This window comes from Rhipicephalus microplus, chromosome 9 (genome assembly GCF_043290135.1).
Source record: "Rhipicephalus microplus isolate Deutch F79 chromosome 9, USDA_Rmic, whole genome shotgun sequence".
Lineage (NCBI taxonomy): Eukaryota > Metazoa > Arthropoda > Arachnida > Ixodida > Ixodidae > Rhipicephalus > Rhipicephalus microplus.
Window position 1 is genome coordinate 22,097,324 of NC_134708.1, and position 21,377 is coordinate 22,118,700.

The 21,377-nt window shown below is 45.4% G+C and overlaps 2 protein-coding genes and 3 non-coding genes across 7 annotated transcripts in view; 4 read left to right on the forward strand and 1 right to left on the reverse strand.

Annotated features, from left to right (window-relative positions):
- The window catches only part of LOC119163597 (uncharacterized), a 58,111-nt gene extending 57,517 nt beyond the window's left edge, over nt 1-594 (reverse strand). The window contains exon 1 of the mRNA XM_037415627.2: nt 432-594. The gene's annotated coding sequence lies outside the window, so the exon portion shown is untranslated. The remainder of the gene's footprint in view (nt 1-431) is intronic.
- Nucleotides 1-21,377, forward strand: part of LOC119165617 (glutamate receptor ionotropic, kainate 5-like) — a 199,057-nt gene that overhangs the window by 170,483 nt on the left and 7,197 nt on the right. Inside the window, exons 1-5 of one of the 3 annotated variants that reach the window (XM_075873306.1) lie at nt 685-827; nt 12,856-12,949; nt 14,716-14,822; nt 16,644-16,734; nt 16,836-17,003. In XM_075873306.1, the coding sequence (XP_075729421.1) occupies nt 12,938-12,949; nt 14,716-14,822; nt 16,644-16,734; nt 16,836-17,003 (378 nt within the window). In that variant the 5' untranslated portion in view covers nt 685-827; nt 12,856-12,937. Of the gene's footprint in view, nt 1-684; nt 828-12,855; nt 12,950-13,505; nt 13,668-14,715; nt 14,823-16,643; nt 16,735-16,835; nt 17,004-21,377 lie in introns of those variants that run through there. The other 2 variants (XM_075873307.1, XM_075873305.1) reach the window with 2 other exon arrangements.
- On the forward strand, nt 6,921-6,993 carry TRNAA-AGC (transfer RNA alanine (anticodon AGC)). The gene has a single exon. It is a non-coding gene; the product is annotated as a tRNA-Ala (tRNA).
- TRNAA-AGC (transfer RNA alanine (anticodon AGC)) lies at nt 7,326-7,398 on the forward strand. The gene has a single exon. It is a non-coding gene; the product is annotated as a tRNA-Ala (tRNA).
- Nucleotides 8,268-8,340, forward strand: TRNAA-AGC (transfer RNA alanine (anticodon AGC)). The gene has a single exon. It is a non-coding gene; the product is annotated as a tRNA-Ala (tRNA).

Genomic DNA, 21,377 nt, shown 5'->3' on the forward strand with positions numbered 1-21,377 from the left:
TTTGTCTGAAACAATTACCAAATAATTGCGATAATAAATATTTCCCACAGGTTGAGGTTGATACCGCCTCTCCCCTTCCACTCTTCAAGCTTTTAAAGCATCGCACTGCCGTAGCACCACCTCGAAGACCACTTTCATCCATTTTACCGGTCAGCAAGCGGCAAGATTGTTACATCCATACTGTCGTGAACTGGGTCTGTGAGCTCTCCTCTAACCTTTGGCAAACCGGTGGGCCACCGGCTACCACATGGGTATCAAACCCACCACCTGCTACATTCAAGGAAGATTCCTCTGTGGTGAACCGAGTATAACCCGAGCATCTCCAACTTTCAATCCACAGTTCATCTCTTACTTTCGTAAAACATTCCTCCACTTTCTAACGCATTTTGGGTTGTGAAGAAAACATCGCGGAGACAATTTCACATGCTTACCTCAGTTCGCGGGCCCACAGTTTGTCGTAGAATGGATTTATCGTGTCACAATCGCCGGCCGGAACGCGAGTAAGTCCCCACGCGAGGTCTAAACGATGCCACGAATGAAGCACTTGATTAAACGCGCGCGACGCCCCCCAGAACGCCCAACGACCTGCGAGTACACGGGGATGCGGCTGGAGTTGGTACGGAGGACCTCCTTATCGCCTCTGGGCGAGGTTTACTGATAAGAAATCCCGTCGCGCGCTCGCAGCACGGTAGCACCTGAAAAGACCCCCTCCACCCTCGAGATCTCGGTTTACCACCTTATCGGCGCGAAATATATGAGCGCTTAGTGAACGTTTTTCGACGAAGAATTCCTGATTTCGAGATTGGATTGTACTCGGTAGACAAAAGGTGCGTGCTTTTTTTTTATCTATTTCTCGGACGCACGAACGTGTGTACGTTCGTATCAGCTGACCGTAAGAGAAAAACGTTGGTGGTGTGTTTGTCAGATTATTCTGCAACATACCAAGGTGACTGTTGAGGTAACAAGCTTTAGTGTTTACGAGAAGAGAGGGTTGGGGTGGCGTGCATCGACAGCTGAAAATGTAAATGAAGGTTTGTTAGAGTAACACGACGGGTAACACGACAAATATTACGAGGCTTCAACGATCACCATAGCTATCTAACGAACAACCTGATAAATGAATGAATGGTATGTGCTGATATACTAATTCTAGAAAATGAAGATGAAAGCTCCTAAGCGTAACACGATAGATATTACGAAGCGCTAACGATAAAATTCGCTATTCAACGAATTAACTGATGAAATAATCTATAGTACAATGATTCCTGGGGTTTTTCTACATGCAAACAAATGTACGCAACCGTTCTCAAGCATTTTGACCTCCTTCGAAAATGCGGTCTCCGCGGCCTGGATTACATCTCGCGACCTTTGGGTCAGCAGTCGAGAACCTTGACCACTAGACTGCCGTGGCGGATTTGAACTAATGAATGATGCAAGATCTGTTTTTGTTAAAACCACAAGACGGAGTGAGGTACAAAGAGAGATGCAAGGGAAGGCAAAGAGGTTAATGAGACACACGTCCGGTTTGCCATCCTGCACCGGGGAAAGGGGATAAAGGAGGCAAGAAAAAAGACAGAAGACTCTCACTAACTCTGTGCTCGCAATGAATCAGATAGTTTATTATAAGAAGACGGTGAGGTTGCCCTCATGTGGCACTCCGCAAAAAGAAAAATGTAATTTTACAAGCCCGTTTTTTTGTTTTTTTTTTGTAAGGCACAGTATTGACGAGAACTAACAGATAATCGTGCAAAAAGAAGTGTGGGGATGTTATTAGAAGTAATTGTAATCTAAATAAGAAGAAATAGAAGTGGACGAAAAATTAACTTGTCACAGGCAGGGTTTCGAACCCACGACCTCCGAATAACGCGTCCGGTGCTCTACCTCTGAACTACTGAGGCGTTCAACCATCCGTCCACGTGTATTGGTTGGAACCTGAATGCACGGTACGCGATAAAACTGGCGTGTGCATGTTCCGTGCAGGACGAGAACGAGGTGGACGCTGCAACCGCCCCTCGTCAGTTTCAACCACCAGGCGTGATCTTCCATTGTTCTTTCGAAGGAGGCCATCGTTTCCTCCTTGCTCCGATAAGTGCATACATAAGCGCGAGTGCTCGATACAAAGCACTGTCTAGTCTACCAAAAGCTGGGCGAGTTATCAACCGAAGGCGGTTTGCGGAAAGAAACAAAAAGAGAGTGCGCAGAGAAGAAGGGGGGCCATTTACACCGCAGGGCGTATGCATATGTTACTTTGATATCAGCGATGGCCTCAGGGGGCACTGTGGACGATAAGGCTGCAGTTGAGATCTACTTACGCCCGCATGAGGAAGAGGAAAGTTTAAGCAAAAGGACAGGGAGGTTAGCCAGTTCTTAGACCAGCTGGCTACCCTGTGCTCGCGAAAGGGGTTAAGGGAATAAAAGATGATAAAACGAAATGTTGCGAAGAGAGAGAGAGAGAGAGAGAGAGAGAGAGAAATTACAAAAACAATAGCGGCAGAGGAAAGGCAACATCAAAGAGTATAAGACACTAAAGTCTGTCTCTGAGGCCAGTTGTCCGCAAAAAGCGCGGTAAAGCTTTTAAAGCCCGCCAACGTCAACTGTGCATGAACTGTGCAGTGTTCTATATGAGCTAATACATTCACTCACAGCTACACGTACGCTTCGCATAGCGTACGCCAGCTCAAACTTCTAATGTACATTTTTCTCTCCATCGAAATCGCAGCCGCCGCGGCTGAAATTCGATTCCGCAGGTCACGGGATCGAATACCGGACCAACGCCTCCTTCATGTCTTTCAATGCTATAGTGCGAATGCGCGCTTCCCAAGGGGAGCCGACGGTTCACCTTAGTCCAGGGAAGAAGAAACGTTATGCAGCAATACAGGATGAATACCGCAACTTGGGTCACACGTAAAGCCCCTTAGTCACACGTGCTTCCGAGCGCCCTCACCCGGAGATACACCGTAGACGTGTTTCCCACTCCAATATCATACGTCTGTCAGAATCGGTCCTTGGCACTCCTCTGTGGATCAAAGCAATGCCGTTACCGCATCACAGCGCAGCGCACGTAGTAGCGTTGCAGTGACGCTTCCCCCATTGGTTGCCCTCATAGCGCCACGAACGGCGACACGCAATCTCAAAACACCGTATCTGTTACAGAGCCAGCGTGACCTCATACATTGTGTGACTAACTCTCTGGATTTCATGCCGACCGATTGTACCCTCGCGATCTCCGCCGACAGTGCAGCTCTGGCCGACTAGGTTGGTCCTACGCCACCTCCTGACGCCGGTCCCCGACAACGACGACAGCGCAGCTCTGGCCGACTGGATTAGCCCTACGCCATCTCCTGTCGCCGACAAGAGCTCCCGCCAGTGGTGCCCCGTTCTCGGACTCCTGCGACCGTCTCCATCTTTCCCATCTTCTCCTCACTTCCGTCGTTCGCTGTCCCTGCGCCTCGCTCTCTCCTTCCTCTCTTTACATATGTCTTTACCTTTTAATCCTATCCTTTTAATCCCTCCTTTACCTCCACACTTCGTGAGCTACTGTTGAGGTGTCCTCCCTCTGAGATACAGTTACGGGGCTCACTTTTCTCTTCTTTTCATTCAAAATCGCTTCTCACTGGATTTCGCTCACTGGATTTCGTGCCGACCGTTTGTGCCCCCGTGATCTCCGACGACAGCGCAGCTATGGCCGACCGGCTCGCCCTCCTCCATCTCCTGACGCCGTGAAGCTCTCGCTGAGTGGTGCCCCGTCCTCGGACTCTTTCGACCGTGTCCATCTTTCTCTAACTTCTCTTTACTTCTGCATGTGGGTGTCGTGATCCCGATCTCTATCCCTTTTCTATCCCTTTTAATCCCTCCTTACACCCCTCCATCTTGAGCCACTGTTGAGGTGTCGCACTATGATGCAGACAGTCACGGGGGCTCACTTTTATCTTCTTTTCTTTCGTTTTGGAATCACTTACCCCAATATTGTGAACACGAGTAGGGAGCCTACATGACCGCCTGTTAACTCCCTAAACACGAGGAATGCAAGACGCCGCCCCACGGATATGTACACAACTGAGCAAAAAAATTACTTCATATGATTTCCGTCGTGATGCACTGCATGAGGAGTTCTCTTCGCCATGACCGCAAAACACGCGCGAAGGCTAGGCGACGGGTGAGATCAAGAAACGGCTAAGGAGAGGGTGGTGAATGGCTGGATCGTGCGCTTTCATGGCTTGTATTGATAAAATAGAGGAGGCACTGCCCGGACGGGGCGGTTGTATTTTTGGTGCAGGCGAAAATACTTGATGCCCGTGTGCTCAGATTTAGAGGCCCGTTAAGAAACCCTAGTTGCTCCAAACTTCCGACCGCCTTCCACCACGGAGAGTGTCATAATCATCTCGTGACGTGTTTCTGCGATTTCTAGCAGTAAGACGAAAGCTTTAGCATGCCTCAAAAAAAAAAAAAAACGTGAAACTTCACCGTTGGTATCGGCATCAATGCGAGTGATGTAGGAAGTCGTCACGCGATGATGCCACAGATTGCCAAACTTTGTTTCCTTATCATGACGTAATCACGAATGCACTATACGAGCCACATCGCGTCGTGACGCCACACGATTACGTCATCACAACTCGTCGTCGCTCGGTCAAAGGTGGGCGGGGAATGGAAGCAGTTCAAGACCTTGAGGGTGCAGAAAGCTTGGAATGCCTCCGATCTTTGAGGCAATGCGAGACCACACAAGGTGAAGACAGGTGCAGAAGGAGGCTTATGTGAGCATCAATACACGGTCTGCGTGGAAAAAAAAAATGATGGCTTTGCCGTGCCAGTCGTCTTAGTTTAGAACACGTGGCACGCAGCTCCACTCAGAATAACAATTTCAGAGTCTGCTGCTAAATTGTATTTATTGTATTTTCTTGCATGCTGCAATTATTATCGTCTCGATCGAATGAGCTATAGAGACGGGATTTGTCTCAACCATTTCTTTTCGTGATGTACCACATGTGGTCATTACGAAATTTGTAGTGGAGCATATGCACCAGTGGGTATGCGCCTGTGAAAGAGGGCGCAGAAAGTCCCTCGTTGTGATTTCTCGAGAGGCTGCGTCGTTTTTGCCAGCCAGCCTTGCACTGTTCTACCGTTCGGTCCTCCTGCGTTGAAACCTGATAAGATCAATAACCATCGTCACAGTTTTAACATCTCTGTGTTACGAAAGCTACATATAAAAGGATCGGCGTCTACATTTTAGAGATTGCGTGAATCAGTATCGATATGCAACTCGTTCGTGTTTTTTTTTTTTTGAGGGGGGGGGGGGTCCTCAACGTTGATCCGCTCCCTATTTCACTAACCAATCTTACATTTAATATTTCATTATTACACTGTACACTTAACCTTCAGAAAAATGTCATATATTAATTACACCTCAGTTATTAAAAAAATCATATTATTTCTTTTCTTTCACTTTTTTTCCACATTGTGCCAAAATAATCCTGTCAAGTCAAAACAAAAGAATCATATTTTTCTAGCCCGGATAATCCTAAGGTATTACATACATTAACCGCCAGCTTCCTGGCCAATCCTCCATAGTGGGTAAGAGCCACCAAAAAGGATCAATCAAGGAAACAAGCATTTTAGATTCCATTTGCTATTTAAAAAGCAATTTGAGTATCGCCTCTTTTGTCGGGGGTGTAGCTCAGATGGTAGAGCACTCGCTTGGCATGCAAGAGGTGCTGGGATCGATACGCAGTACCTCCAAGGATGTTTTCTTTTCTTTTTCTTAATTAATACCAGTAGCAAATAAAAGAAAGATTAGTTAAGCATGAAAGATAACAGTCGGGAACTATAAACACTGACAGCAGAGATATTTAACCCATACACTGGATTTGCGTCCAATTGTCACGAAAGGTTTCTTCTCGTTCCCCATCTTATGAAACTGTTCAACGCCCAAACAGCAGCCAAATACTCCAAGATACTTAGTGCAATCGTCCGGGGGTGTAGCTCAGATAGTAGAGCGCTCGCTTAGTATGCGAGAGGTACTGTAATCGATACCCAGCACCTCCAACGGGACGCATTTTTTTTTCAACAAGAATCACTGTGAAAGTCTCACATGATCTGAATTGCTGTTATTGTGGCTTCATTGAATTAGTGATGATGACCGGTTGTTTAAAAATTGATTGATTGATTGTTTGAGTGACTGATTAATTAATTCGCTCATTGATTGATCGATCGATTGATTGATTGATTGATTAATTGGAGAACTGACTGCCATGTAGCAAGGTATACATGGGACGAACACTTTGCATCCTTCATTTAAAGCGGCGGCATGTTTAGTGTTACTTTATATATCATATCGTTGTCGTGGTGCAACGGACAAACAAATAAAAATGTCCGTAAATTTTACAATATTCTTAGCAAACTGCACCGTGAACCGTATGACATGCACGTACTAACTTACGTAAATTAAGCGCATCCAGTTTGGAAAAGCAAGCTGCACAAAACTGCTATATTTTACTTTGTCTACAAACGAGGAAACTGTTTGTTCTCAAATTCGACATTTCGCGTTTTTTGGCTCAACTTGCAACTTCCTTTCTTTCTTTTTCTTTCTTTTTTTTTTCTTGTATGAGCTGCAGTTAATTGATCAATGCAGTTCCATTTGTCGCCAGTACCTATACAAGGATGAATTAATGGATTGGAATCCATGGACTCCTGCAGCTACCACGAATGGCGCTGTTTCGCACAACCTCCACGTCGGCGTTTGTGCCACTTTTTTTTTCTTCTTTTTTTTAATACTGCGTCGGGTACGTTGAGCAACCGGTCGCTTGCTTCCGTGGCTTCGAAACTGGATTGAGGGAGGGAAAGAAGGCAGGGGCTTTTCTCTCACCAGTTCACTCTCATTTATCGTATTCAACTCTTTCATCGAAAACGTTGCCACATCGTCCGGGGGTGTAGCTCAGATGGTAGAGCGCTCGCTTAGCATGCGAGAGGTACTGGGATCGATACCCAGCACCTCCATTGACTATTTTTTTTTCTTCAGTATGGGGAACCTGTTTTTTTATTGTGTTCCCTTTCTTATCTACGTAGTCGAGACTTTGAAAGGTAAGAATGCGTCAAAATCACGTATACCAATCAATACATCTGCTAATGAGTCCAGCAAGCAAGAAAAAAAGAAGAAATTTACGAAGGCTGAAGTTGCATGCTAGAACTTCTGACGGCAAAGATAACTACGCCAGGCTTGAGATTTGCATCCAATTGGAACAAAATGTTTCTTCTTGTTCCCCATCTTATGGAACTGTTCAACGCCCGAACAGCTGCGAAACACACCGAGATACATTATGGAAATGTCCGGGGGTGTAGCTCAGATGGTAGAGCGCTCGCTTAGCATGCGAGAGGTACTGGGATCGATACCCAGCACCTCCACTCATCTTTTTCTCCAATGAATTTTTTTTTTGCATACAGTGCTGACAATAATGTTTGTGACAGATATTTGTCTGACCAACTGTATTTGTAACATGATTGAGTAACTGATTGCTTAATTGAATGATTGATTGATGGATGATTATTTATTTATTTATGTGTTTATTAAGTTTCACATTAGAACGCGACACAACTATCAAACACTACATTCTGTGGACAAGTGATTACATGTTTTTTGTGATCATATTTCATTGTGAGTAAGTCAAATGGCTCTTGAAGTAAAAGCTCCTTATAATTAGCTGTCCGGATGTCAGAGGCATAGCCAGGGGCTGATTGGCAAAGGGGCCGAAGAGAGCTTGTGTGTATGTATATACGGGTACGCATACAAACAGGCGCCCAAACATAGATGGAGGAAGACTGGCCCCCTTTCCCCGCACGCTGCACCAGAAGAAAATTTATAGATGCCCCCACGCTGTACATTCTTTATTCCCTTTATAACACATGTGTATTAAATACCACAAATAAGTTGTTTTTTTTTCCTCTTTTCACACCAAGCTAACCGTGCAGAACTGTTATGGTTTCATATATTGTGGAATCACAAAAAAAATTAATAGGTATTCCATTCATCACTGGATTGCGAACACAAATGCAATCGACTGCGATGACATTTATTTTAACCTCGAGTCGTCTTAGACAACTTTCACAAGGAACCGTGTGAATTTTTCACTGCGCCGTACGCACTGGGTGACCGGTCTTTCGCTGCCGTGATCTGGAAAACTGGATCGTGTGAGAGAGAATGCAAGAAAGCTCTCCCCCGTTTGTTCTCATTTAAGCGGCTCAAATACCGTTAGAACTGACTATTTCTTTCATACGGGGGTGTAGCTCAGATGGTAGAGCGCTCGCTTAGCATGCGAGAGGTACTGTGATCGATACCCAGCACCTCCATTCCTTTTTTTTTTCTTTCATGATTGCGGCGTAACCTTTAGCTTCGTCTTTTTTTTTTTTTTTTACAGCGAAGCTCTTTTTAGTTGAGGCGTTCACGTCCGGGCTCCATAGTAGGTTGTAGTATATATTTACCCACGCAAAATAGGTACGTTTACCTATGGATATGTGCCACTAACTACTCCCACAATACATCACCACGCCGATTACTGCTCCTGCCAGTCTTCCCACTTTATTCGCCATGCCCAGACTTCATTGAACGCCACTGTTTCATCAATGTCTGTCAAACGTGGCTGCTTGATTTTTTTTTTTCTGCCATTTTTGAAAGTCTGCGGCTTCTACTACTTGTATATACCTTTTTCAAGAGAGATATTACTATGCAACTTTATTTATATTTAGGTCCTAAACAGGCGACCACTGCGCGATCGATAAAATTAGTTAATTGAGTGCCAGATTATAGTGCAACAAGGGCGACCTGCTTATCAAACTGTCCAAGGGCAGCTTATATTCACCGGTCTTCTGTGTGTTTCTGAAAGGGACAAAATAAGGTTGAATAAGTATTTAATTATTCATTTTCGCTATTTTATCGGTTGTGCGATAAGTACTATTACGACAATTTTATAATTGACACCTCAAGTTATAACATTACATTATTATTTCAAGCTTTCCGCATTTTATTACGCTCAAATTTCGCTTCCAATGTCTCGGTGTATAACATTATAGCGTACCGGAAATGTGTTCCGTTTAGAGCTCATAGGCAATTCCTTTCAGCCGTGCCTTAAACTTTCCCGCCAGTGCTCATTGGTACACGATCACCGTAATGCAGGTATTCAGTCGCCGAATCTGCAGGATGCAAAATAAGCAGTTCGGGTTAATGCGATTAACGTTGTTTAACGTCATTATCTCGAATAATTATCGTCACGCTGCGTTCATAGCGTGAGTGACCTGCCACCCCGTTGACCAGACTGTCCACACTGACACGTAGGTTACATAGGCGTCCGCATTGGAGATGGGGGTGGCATCCTTTAGTCCACCTAGGAGAAGCGGGGGGTTGCAAGGTCCGCCTCATTCATTGATAATAGAGGGGAGGGTGCTGCTTTACACCCCTTCCCTCGGAGGAGAAATATGCAAAGGTTTACGACTGCCACCAAAATTTTTAGTTTGACATTTTAACTGCGTCCATTGAAAGACCGAATTTCCAGGAGCCTATAGGAAACGTACCGATAAGCTCAAGTGCGTCATAAGAGAGGTAATCACAACATATTTTTAAAAGTTGACTCCTGATTCTGCTGCACCCTAACGCCACGATGCGGTATGAGCTTCCCGTCACGTGGTTGCGTCAGATATCATGACGTCACCACGGCCGCTCCGCTACGTAGTTCCATTGGTGACACCCAAGAAGCTTTAGTATAATTTCCTTAGTGACACCCATGCGCCACCATATTGTATATATTCAGGTGATGCGCTAGGGGCATTATTGCATGTTTTAGCCCCTGACGTCATCACAACTAGCCAGGCTGGGGTGTGTGGTACCCGAAACTGACACTGTACCTTGACGTAACGATAGTGTCGGTATCAGTAGGTGCGTGATGCGCATATTGATTTTAATGTAAAAATAAAATATTTCGATACTTATTGGGCTTTGCACTTCCTTGGAGTGGTTTTGTATACAAAATATTTGTGTGAAGCAGTATAAATTCAGCGTCACAAATTGGTGGGTGCCAGTACCCCCTCAAGCACAGTACTGTAAGACATCAGGGTGTAGCACTGTTATAATCAAGGTAAAATTTTCAACTATTGATGAACGGTACGCTGCGTCCATGACACTGGTCTACGGCCCATTTAATCGCTGCCAAGTTGAGACACGAAGGTACTCACCTACGTTGGTGCGCTTAGATTCAAAGCCACTGCGTTTTTTTTTTCTTTTTTGTGTGTGTAAACTACTCGTCGCATGCTATATTACACTCTTCACGAAACACAATAAACAGAAGTACGGAAGGTGGGAGGTCCGTGTGCAAACTCGAATGACAGATGAACGCCAGACTCCATGTTAATTCTCTTCCGCTCGATCAAAGTCTTTCAGCGTACCGACGACTCTACTCACATATCTTACATATGCTCTATTTGACCCCGCTGCCATGTTGGTGTATGTGTTTGCTAGTATGTACAAATGGTCTTACACAGAACTGTGCGCAAAGCTTTCCCCCCTTTCCCGAATGCCCTTTTAGTCTCTTTTTCGACAAACCATAAGCGGGCAGAGGGATCTCGTGGAAACTACTACTACTACTACTACTACTACTACTACTACTACTACTACTACTACTACTACTACTACTACTACTACTACTACTACTAATAATAATAATAATAATAATAATAATAATTACATGGTTTTAACGCTCCAAACTTACCACATAAATATGAGAGACACTGTAGAAGAGGGCTGCAAAAATTTTGATCAACTGGGGTTCTTTGACGTGCACCTATACCTAAGCGCACGTTCCTCAAGTATTTTCACCTTCATCGAAAATGCCGCCGCCGCGGCCGGGATTTGATCCCGCGACCTGCGAGTCAGCAGTCGGGTGCCTTAGCCACTAGATAATCAGGGCAGGTGTTGCAAACGATGGGGGTAGAGAAGGTCAAGTTCAACCCCCCCCACCCCCATTCCGCCCCGCCGCGGTGGTCTAGTGGCTAAGGTACTCGGCTGCTGACCCGCAGGTCGCGGGTTCGATTCCCGGCTGCGGCGGCTGCATTTCCGATGGAGGCGGAAATGTTGTAGGCCCGTGTGCTCAGATTTGGGCGCACGTTAAAGAACCCCAGGTGGTCGAAATGTCCGGAGCCCTCCACTACGGCGTCTCTCATAATCATATGGTGGTTTTGGGACGTTAAACCTCACAAATCAATCGACCAAATCAATCAACCCCCCCCCCCCTCCGTTGGTCGAGTCTATGGTGTAATACCCCTGTGACAACGAAGAAGCCAATGCCATCTATAATGAATGAAATTAAGCGGACCTAATGTCATTTTACCTGCACACTGTCACATGACGAAAGCAGTTGTCATTCTGAAATGATGACCACGACCTCAACCCTCCTGAGACATATATTTTGGGAGAAATAAAAATATACTAAAACTTGCACCGTAACATGCATGTATCCACACAAAAAAAATTTTTTATGGGTCGGAAAAGGTGCTCCTATAAAGTAAACGCGGCCATGTTACATAGCTTGCCACGGCTGCACGACACACTCGAAAACCAATATGGCGACGATGTGACCGGGCGTAAGTACAGCCCGGGCGTGTCAAGGCCCCTCTCATGTTTCGCCAATCAACCCGGTACTGTGCTCGCTGCGGTCTTGTCCACCCAACTTTCTGCCTCGCCCTCGCGCGCTTGCCTTCTTTTGGAAATCCGTGCAGTTACTCTTCATGAGCAGCAAAAATGAATTGCGTAGTATTATAAAGAATACAACTTTCAGAATGAGCAAAACTGCTTGGTTTGACCAAAGTACAAAGAGATGCGATTTATATCACATCGATCCATTTATTGAATTCAATATTACGCTGGCATTAGATAGAAGGATGGAAACTCTAATCCACCGATTGAGGCTAGGCACCGCATACACAAAACGTTTTTTGCGCAGAATCGGCAGAGCTGAAACTCCCGAATGCGAATGTGGATTTATAGATGAAGACGTCTGTCACCTTCTCATAGACTGTCCACATCATGACACGCCGAGACGCCGTCTTAAGTCCGAACTGTTCGCATTGGACCACAGACCATTTAGCATGAAAAAACTTCTGGGCCCGTGGCCAACTGGAGTTTCACAGTCCCACGCTTTAAAAGCATTAACACGTTTTTTTACAAGACAGCGGGATTGCTGACAAGTATTAACAAAGAAGAAACTTTCATTTGTAACACATATACTTATTATGTACAGTATCATGTGACACCCATCACGTGTGTGATGTGAAATGAATGACGTGTCGACTATTATGTACATACGAGCGAATACATCTTTATAAGGGCCAGACGTGTGCATTGCTGTTTTGTGCTGGTGGACCGAATATTAGCGAGGGACATTTCCAGAGACTTCTTACATTGACTTTCGAACATTTACTTACCATTGCGATATGTGCGTATAAGTGTGTGTTTGCATATCTGTGCCCGAGTTTTCTATTTTCCATGCACTGCTTTGTATGTTTTGCTTCAAGATACGTGTTCAAGTTTCAATCAACGGCTATGGAGTAGCCGGCGCCATAATGGTGCGCCAACATCTCCTTATATATCATATCAATAAAAAAAAATGAGCAGCAATTAGCTTGCCTTCACGCAACACACGCCCCGCGCATGTGCATATGTTCTTCTTCATTTTGACCAGGATATCCGTAAATCCGATTTGTTCCCGGACCCACTCTGCTCTCTTATTGTCTGTTAATGTTACACATATCATCTCTCTTTCTGTGCCCCGTTGCGTAGGCCTCGACGTAACGCAACGCTCCATCGTTTGTATTTTACAGGTAGCAATACGCCTAAAGAAGCCCCCCCTCTCCCGCCATCTCAAAAACAGGAAATGGAACAGCGAAAACTCGGAACGTCAAAATGAAAGGCCGTGTGCGTTAAGTATGCATCCTGGAAGTTCTATGTGAATGGTTGTGACACGCTACAGAGGGTTATGACGTAGTGGTTATGTGACACGCCGTCATGGCGAGCTACCGATTAATTTTGATCCCCTGTACGCTACTCAGGTGTGTGCATGAACAAATGCGTGCATGAAGATAAATCAAAGTGCATGAATGAGTATGCATCTTCTCTGCTGTATCGAACTTATGAGCTTGAAGCTTTAGTTGCGGTGTGGACAGGATATTGTTTGCTCGCCCGCGCACGTGCAGAGCGAAGCATTCGGTCAACTTCGATTGACATGTGCAAACAGGCCAACTACCTGAGTGTGCTGTTCGCTTGCCCGCTCTTGGTGGTGTTCAAACTATGCAGAAGCTGAAGCGCCATTCAGTAGGAGCGGGGGAACATCAGCCATTGGTCTCTTTCCCACCAACGTCATTCGAGGGGACGGCATCTAATGACGTCACAACTCGAACCTCCAATGAGAGGGAACCATGACGCATGCGTATACACGGTTATACTTCCTTCAAATGAAGCGGTGGTGACTATACGACCGCTTCGGACGTAACGTGTGATCGGCGACTACGTAAAGCGTTACTTAGTGTTCGCGATTTATTGATATGTGGTACATACTACTCTCCTCGGCTGCGTGAAAAAAAAATCAACGATGTCTAGCAATAATGGTCCAATCCTGCGGATCACGGCAATGCACGTAAGTGGTTAGTACGCATTTATCTTCGAGAAGTACATGTCAAAGCGTAATTCTTACACTGAAGTTTTAAAAGACACCACTTTAGGATTACGTATAACAGGATGACAATTACGGTATATGAAAAGATAGAAGAGATACCATCGTTGCAGAGCCACATTATTCGATCGAATTTCAATATCTTGAGGCTTAATTAACACTAAATCCTCATTTCCCTCAATCCAAAAACTAAATCCAAATCAACACTAAATCCACCAATCCTGGTAGTACAGTAGTCACGGTGCCTGTCTGCTAACCGTAAGGTTATGGGTTCGATCCCGATTGTGGCGTGCAAGAATAGGTAGGCATAAAAAGTAAGCGCTTGCTTTCATTGTCATGCACAACCAAATCAAACCACCACACAAAGAAGCCAAAGAAAGTAAAAAAAAGTATAGGGTACGTTATCTGTAGTCTTGAATGTGTTATAGTAATTTCGATATGAATGCGACGAAATTAAAGTGGAAAAAATATACCGGAACTGCTTTCCTCGAGTAAAACCTACGATGCTCTATCTATGAAGCTGCATCGGCGGTTGTCGTCCCCTCGATTTCACTGGGCATTTATGTTCACATGAACTATGGCGTGTTAGCCAGCGCCTATCGGAGCCATGACGGCAAACGTGTAAAGCTTCTATGCCACGTGGCGTCACGTAACACCTTTTAGCACACACTGACTACGGAATCGCCCAGTGAGTCAAGCTTGTCAATTAGGCTCGTAACCAAGGAAGGTGCCCGAGTCCTCCTTCCCTTTCCCCTCCTGACATTAAGATGGGAGGGTGTGTTTTACTGAAAATAAGTAACGAAATGAAGCATTTCCCTAAAACACTCAGTGGTCATCAGTAAGTGCATTCCCCTCTCCCTTTTTTTAAAGAAATAGAAATTCTGGTTACGGGCCTGTGGTCAAAAAATAATTTGAGAAGCCCGTGTGTGATGTAATGCAAAATTTCTTTTGCCTTTTCCTTCATTCTTCCTATGTGGATTTTTTTTTTCTTTCCCTACATGCGGGGCGACAGCACCTTCCCCATGCAGACTATTACCCTAACGGCACGGTGCGGACCTACTTGTTCGTTACGTCCCTTATTCAAGTGCTCTGGGACACAGCTCGGGATTCGAACATCAGGTAAGGTTTTCATGCAGGTTCATCCGTAAAACAAATCGACTCAATTGTGACGTAGCGGCAAACAAGAAGTTAGAGGAACAAGAAGCCATACTCAAGTATTTTGCAGGCGTTCATCACACGCCCTTGTATGGTATCGAAAGGGAAAAGAAAGTGTTCTTACTCTACCTGGTGACATGACAATTTATGGTATAGCCGCAGAGTCGCATACTAAGAACGCGGACACAACAAGGCGCATTGAAATTGACAGTAGCGCTGTTGTGTCCTCATTGTGCCTTGTTATGTTCATGTCCTTGTTTGGCGCTACCAAATGACAGTAGCACTGGGGTGTCCTCAATGTGCCTTCGTGTGTTCGTGTACTTGTTCGGCGCTACCATCACTTACCATGCAACCATAGCAACAAGCCCACATTGCCACCGTCATCTAACTGATGAGTTCCAACACGCCGCGTATTACTCTCTTCATGGAGACACGGAAATCTCTGGATATATTTTACTCTCTTAGGAGAGTCATGGTACCCCATAGAGAGTTAACGAGTCTTTTCAAAGAGAGTGACGTACGAGGCATGTCAGCAGTCCCAGATGAGAAAAGTATTTAGGCCCTTTATTCCATAAAGTGTGACATTGCACCATAAAAGCGTGGTGGTGGGGGGGGGGGGGGGGGGGCAGGTATTTCCTTTCATAAGTTTCCTAGCAAGCTATAGCTGGATACGTCACGTGACAGCGGAGCTAGGAAATTGACACGCCCTTGATTTCTGCATGTGTCCATTGAGAAAGCAACAAAAATGTTTAAAATTTTTTGAGAGAATAGCGTCATAGCGATATTGTGACGTCGACTGCCGGCCGCTTCGTGAGTAGTTAATCTTGGAATGCCGGAGAGAAACGAGCTTCGCGCCAGAAAGCGGCGAAATTTGCAGTTGAAGTCTCGGCAAATGGACCACCTCGTCGAATGGTTATGTCATCTTGTGTATCTGTGCTCCTGCTTCATTCCATCCTTCTCTCTTTCATGCATGATTTCCTTTTGGTCTGTCTCTACTTACCCTTCATGCAGTGCAGGATAGAAAACCTGGATATGAACTTTAAGGTTAACCTCCCTCTGCCTTTCGGTATTACACCCGCCGCGCTGGTCTACTGCATACCCGACAGTCGCGCATTCCAATCCCGGCCACGGCGGCTGCATTTGTGATGGGGGTGAAAACTCTCGAGCACCATGTGCTTAGGTACTTAGGCTTAAATACACGTTAAAAAGCCCCGGTGGGTCGAAAATACCGGAGCTCCCACAACAGTGTGCGTCACAATTATATCGTGGTTTCCAGACACTAAACGGCAACAATTAATATTTCTGCATTTTATCTATCTAGAAGGCACTCTTTGGCCACCCATGGCCCTTGCACCGCAAAACCTTACTACTACTACTACTACTACTACTACTACTACTACTACTACTACTACTACTACTACTACTACTACTACTACTACTACTACTACTACTAATAATAATAATAATAATAATAATAATAATAATAATAATAATAATAATAATAATATTATTATTATTATTATTATTATTATTATTATTATTATTAATCGTCTATCTATCTATCTATCTATCTATCTGTCTATCTATCTATCTATCTATCTATCTATCTCTCTATCTATCTATCTATCTATCTATCTATCTATCTGTCTATCTGTCTGTCTGTCTGTCTGTCTGTCTGTCTGTCTGTCTGTCTGTCTGTCTGTCTGTCTGTCTGTCTGTCTGTCTGTCTGTCTGTCTGTCTGTCTGTCTGTCTGTCTCTGACGCCACAAACGTGTGGTAATGCAGTTACCGGACCACTGTAAACCCGGTCAATGTTTGGGGAAACCGACTGCCGAACGGCTCCTGGACGGGCTTCCTCGGAGAACTTCAGAGGAACGTAAGTCCTTCATCTGCGCTGAAATCGGGCATGAACACGGTCATGCGTGTCGAAAGCGAATATATCTACAGATAAGCCCCCGTGCTTTTCCCGGGACACAGGAAAGCGACGTGTCCTTCACGCTGTTCTCACCGACCGTCGACCGGAACCAACTGGCCGATGCGAGCGACCCCGTGTGGTACGAAGAAGTGGTCATCCTGGGAGGGTTCAGCGAAGCCTCGGCGCACCAGATGAGCATCTTTGGCTCCTTCACGGTGTTCGGGCTCGAGGTACGTCAATCATGCGACCGTATCACGTCAAAAAGAAAAATAAATTGAAACGTAAATCACCTAGGCGTGATTTGTGAGATCATCAGCTTGAGACAAAAAGAGCGATAGAGAGAACGTAACTTTATTGTCGTCAGACTTTGTGCGGGCAGGCGATTTGCCAGGCTGAACTTAGTGGCCACCTCCTTTGCCCTTTTCGTGGCCCGAAACTGTACTCCCGAGCTGATAAGCATTACTTCGAATTACATCATGCGACGCGCGTGCGCTAACACTAGGCTGCGTCACAGATCATCAACCGTGACTTAGGCACCATTATTAGCAGGTGTCATTAATTAATCAGCCGCGATTATGCAACATTGCATGGCGTTCGCCACCATTTAGAGACATTGCAAACGTTACAGCCAGCTCTAGTCCGTATTATTCCATTTCGAAGAGTCCATTTTCGTGCCAACAGCTCGGGGTCATGGGAGCTGAGGTGACGGCTCGCGGTCGAGTCAGCTAGGGGTCACGTGAGCGGTAACGTCACGTATGACGTCACTAGTATAGCGGCGCGTTGCTGTAGACCCTGGCTCTGGCATCAGTCGTCGTCATCAGCCTGACCCCGCCCACTGCAGGGCGAAGGCCCCTCCCACATTTCGTCCATCAACCCAATCATGTGTTTGCTGCGAGCAAGTTATACCGGCAAACTTCTTAGTCTCATCTGCCCACCTAACCTCCTGTCTACAACTCACGTGATTGCCTTGTCTTGGAATCAAGTCTCTTATTGACCAGCGGTTTATCTTTCCTACACGCTACATGCATCCTTCCCATGCCCCTTTACGCTCGATGTTTACGTCCACCATCCGCGAAAAACCCTCTGCGCCGCTGCCCAGCAATAAACAAGCCACAGCTGCACACCGTCTGGGTTTGACTTCGCTTATCCGCGCATGCGCTGAAGACAGCCAATAATCACCACGAAATTAGCCCGCTGCCTCGCGAGGTAGCCGAAAAAAAAGCAGGAATTCGAATGATTTTTTCCATGCTTGAAAACTTCTTGAATATCGCATAAATTACTGCAATTACTGCAATTTCTATTCAAGATAATGACCATATTGTCTCATCTGAATGGTTCAAAAAACAATTATTATATTTTCTTTTAACAAGTATGTTTTTCTTTCTTTTGTTATAGCCCCGCCGCGGTGGTCTAGTGGCTAAGGTACTCGGCTGTTGACCCGCAGGTCGCGGGTTCGAATCCCGGCATCGGCGGCTGCATTTCCGATGAAGGCGGAAAGGATGTAGGCCCATGTGCTCAGATTTGGATGCACGTTAAAGAACCCGAGGTGGTCGAAATTTCCGGAGCACTCCACTACGGCGTCTCTCATAATCATACGGTGATTTTGGGGCGTTAAACCCACATACCTTTCTTTTGTTATAAATATTTATTACTTGAATTGTCTAAAAATTCTTGGCCGATCATCCAGCGTGGGTATGAGCCATGTTAGAAGCGTAATAATTATCATCATAGAGAGGGGGGGTTTAGCCACCTCTCAGATTTGCTCGATACCTTGGCCTGGGGAAAGGGTTACTGAAGAAAGAACTTTGCTAAGGCTCCTAAAGGGACTGTCTACCACTCAGAAAAAAAAATTCTGATTGTCGCGCAAAGCGGAACATAATTCATCACATCGATGGAAACGAGCATGCTTTTGTCCCCAGAAAAAATAAAGGATTATATATTAACTTGATGCTGAAAGTCGACAAAAAAAAAAAGACCGCTAGCGTCACCCAACAGCCATGGGGTCAATCTATTAGTAGGACAGGAAATCCGGAAAAACAAGATGTATAACCTGAAATTGTATTTTGCGCACTTGAGGCAGTTTTATAAGCTGCACCAAAAACTAAGTTTCAGCTTTAGTTCTTTTTCCGCGTTTAAAGAGGCACGTGGTGGCCCTGTTGGTGGTGTTTTTTCATGTATGCAGATGATATAGCATTATTAGCCGACAACAATGAAGATCTGCAGGGATTTATAGACATCTGTGGTGATGAGAGAGAATAGGTTAAATTTAAAATTCTGGAGAAAAAAATCGGCAATCATGATTTTTAGTGGTAACATAGGCAGTGAGCATAAGATACAGAAAGTCACGCTAGAAATAGTGGATGCATACAAATATTTGGGCGTACGTATGGATAAATAACGGGGCTGAGTACCTAAGGGAGCACGCAAAATACGCAATGACTAAGGGTAACAGGAATGCAGCTGTATGAAAAATAGGGCACTGTGGAACTACGATAGGTATGACGTTGTGAGAGGGATTTTGAAAGGTGCCATGGTCCCGGGTTTGACGTTCAACGATGCTGTCTTGTGCATGAAATCAGAGGTTCAAGCAAGATTGGAAATTAAACGACGTGGCATAGGTAGAGTTGATTTGGGAGCACACGGGAATATCCCCAATCAGAGGGTATACAGGGTGACATGGGATGGACATCGTTTGAGTGCAGGGAAGCTAGCAGCAAGATAGAATTTGAGGAGGGATTGAAAAAATTGGGAGAGGAGCGTTGGGCTAGGAAAGTTCTCAGCTACTTGTACATAAAGAATGTTGATACTAAATTGAAAAAGCGAAATCAAAAATTGCCAAGCAAGTATTTAGACAACAGCAGAATACCAAGCCAAAAGGAAACATCGGTTAAGAAGAAGGGACATGTGGAAGATTGGAATGCTTACGGAATCATCACTGGAGACCCACCGAACTTTCAAGCAGGAAACCGCAAAAGAAAAGATCTACAATGATTCTCGGGGTAGTTCTCTGCTGCTCGAGGCCAGAAAAGTAGTTTTGCGGACCAAGGCATACCGAGCCAAATCAAAGTGGTTCTAAGAGAGAAAGGATAAGAAAAGTGATCTCCGTAACTGTCTGCATCACGGTGCGACACCTCAACAGTAAATCACAGGGGATGGTGGTGAGAAGGGATTAAAATAACATGATTAAAGGTACAGAGAGAGAGGAAGATGCGCTAAGCCAGCGAGCGAGGACATATCGAAGGGATAGGAGAGATAGGAAAGATGGAAACATGGTCACAGGAGTCCAAAGATGGGGCACCACTTGCGAGAGCTCTTGTCGGCGTCAGGAGATGGCGTAGGGTGAGTCTAGTAGGTCAGAGCTACGTGGTCGTCGGAGGTCGGCGTCAGGAGATGACGTAGGGCCAGCCCAGTCGGCCAGAGCTACGCTGACGTTGGAGGTCGCGAGGGCACAACCAGTCGGCACGGAATCCAGCGAGCGAGTCGAGCCAAATACGAAGGCACAAACATGGTGTGTAGTGCGTGTGGAGAGGTGGGGAAAACGGCTGAACATTTGATAATGTTGTGTAGAGAGCTCCACCCTATAGTCCAAGATAATGGCGCGGAATTTTTCAAATCAATTGGGCTTAGGGACAGTGAAGGCAAAATAGACTTCAAACGGATAAAAACAACCAGGAGGAGTCTAAACGATTGGTGGCTACAATGAAGGCGTGAGTGAAATTCAATCCTTAAACACATAGCGATAGTACTTGACTTCATGGCTAGGGGGCGCGAGCCACCACCCGATATAAAGGGCACAGCCGGATACATCCATCCATCCATTGCTGGTGTGCATGTCTGCCGGCCAACGACGGAGATGTGCGAGTACGGCGTCCGGCGCCGCTCATAAAAACAACAAAAAAAGTATGTGCGTGCCTTACACTACCACAAAGGCATTTGTTTTAATAATAACCAAACTTCCTAAAACCTGCGAAAACTGCACGCGGTTTCAGTTTCCGGCTTTCACCAGCAGTACAATTGTCATCGCCTCCACCGACTAGTGCAGCCGGTATCCGAAAAATTCTGTTATAAAAATTTCTACCCACCTCTACAACCCAGAGCACAGCACAGCACTGTAGGGTGCGAGGCAGCTCTGTCCAGCTCGGATCCGAAGACCCAAGAGGCCCTCGTGAGACTAGCGAGGACGGTGGCCCGTGCCAATGGGATCCCGAAATAAAGAACCCACTGACCGACACTCTTTGCTCGGTCGCAAATAAATGCTTTATTCTCTCTCTTTACACACCTTCCCGAGAAACCGCTGCAAGGTTAGACACTTCAGACGGTACGCTTTTTGTTGCGACACAAAACAAAAAAAGCAGTGAAGGACGGTGTGCAGCACCTTTTATTAAGACCGAAATGTTGTGCTCTCTGCAGTAGTTTATTTTTTCCTCAGTTGAAGTTATACCTTTTCTCAAGTTCAGTATAACGAATGATTTCCCCATTTCTCGATTGGATGTACTTGGATGTAAAAACAGCGCGAAAATGTAGACCAAGACTGATGATGAAAAGACGACACAGCACTGTGTCGTCTCCTAGGTAGTTCTTGTCTATATTTTCGCGCTGTTTTT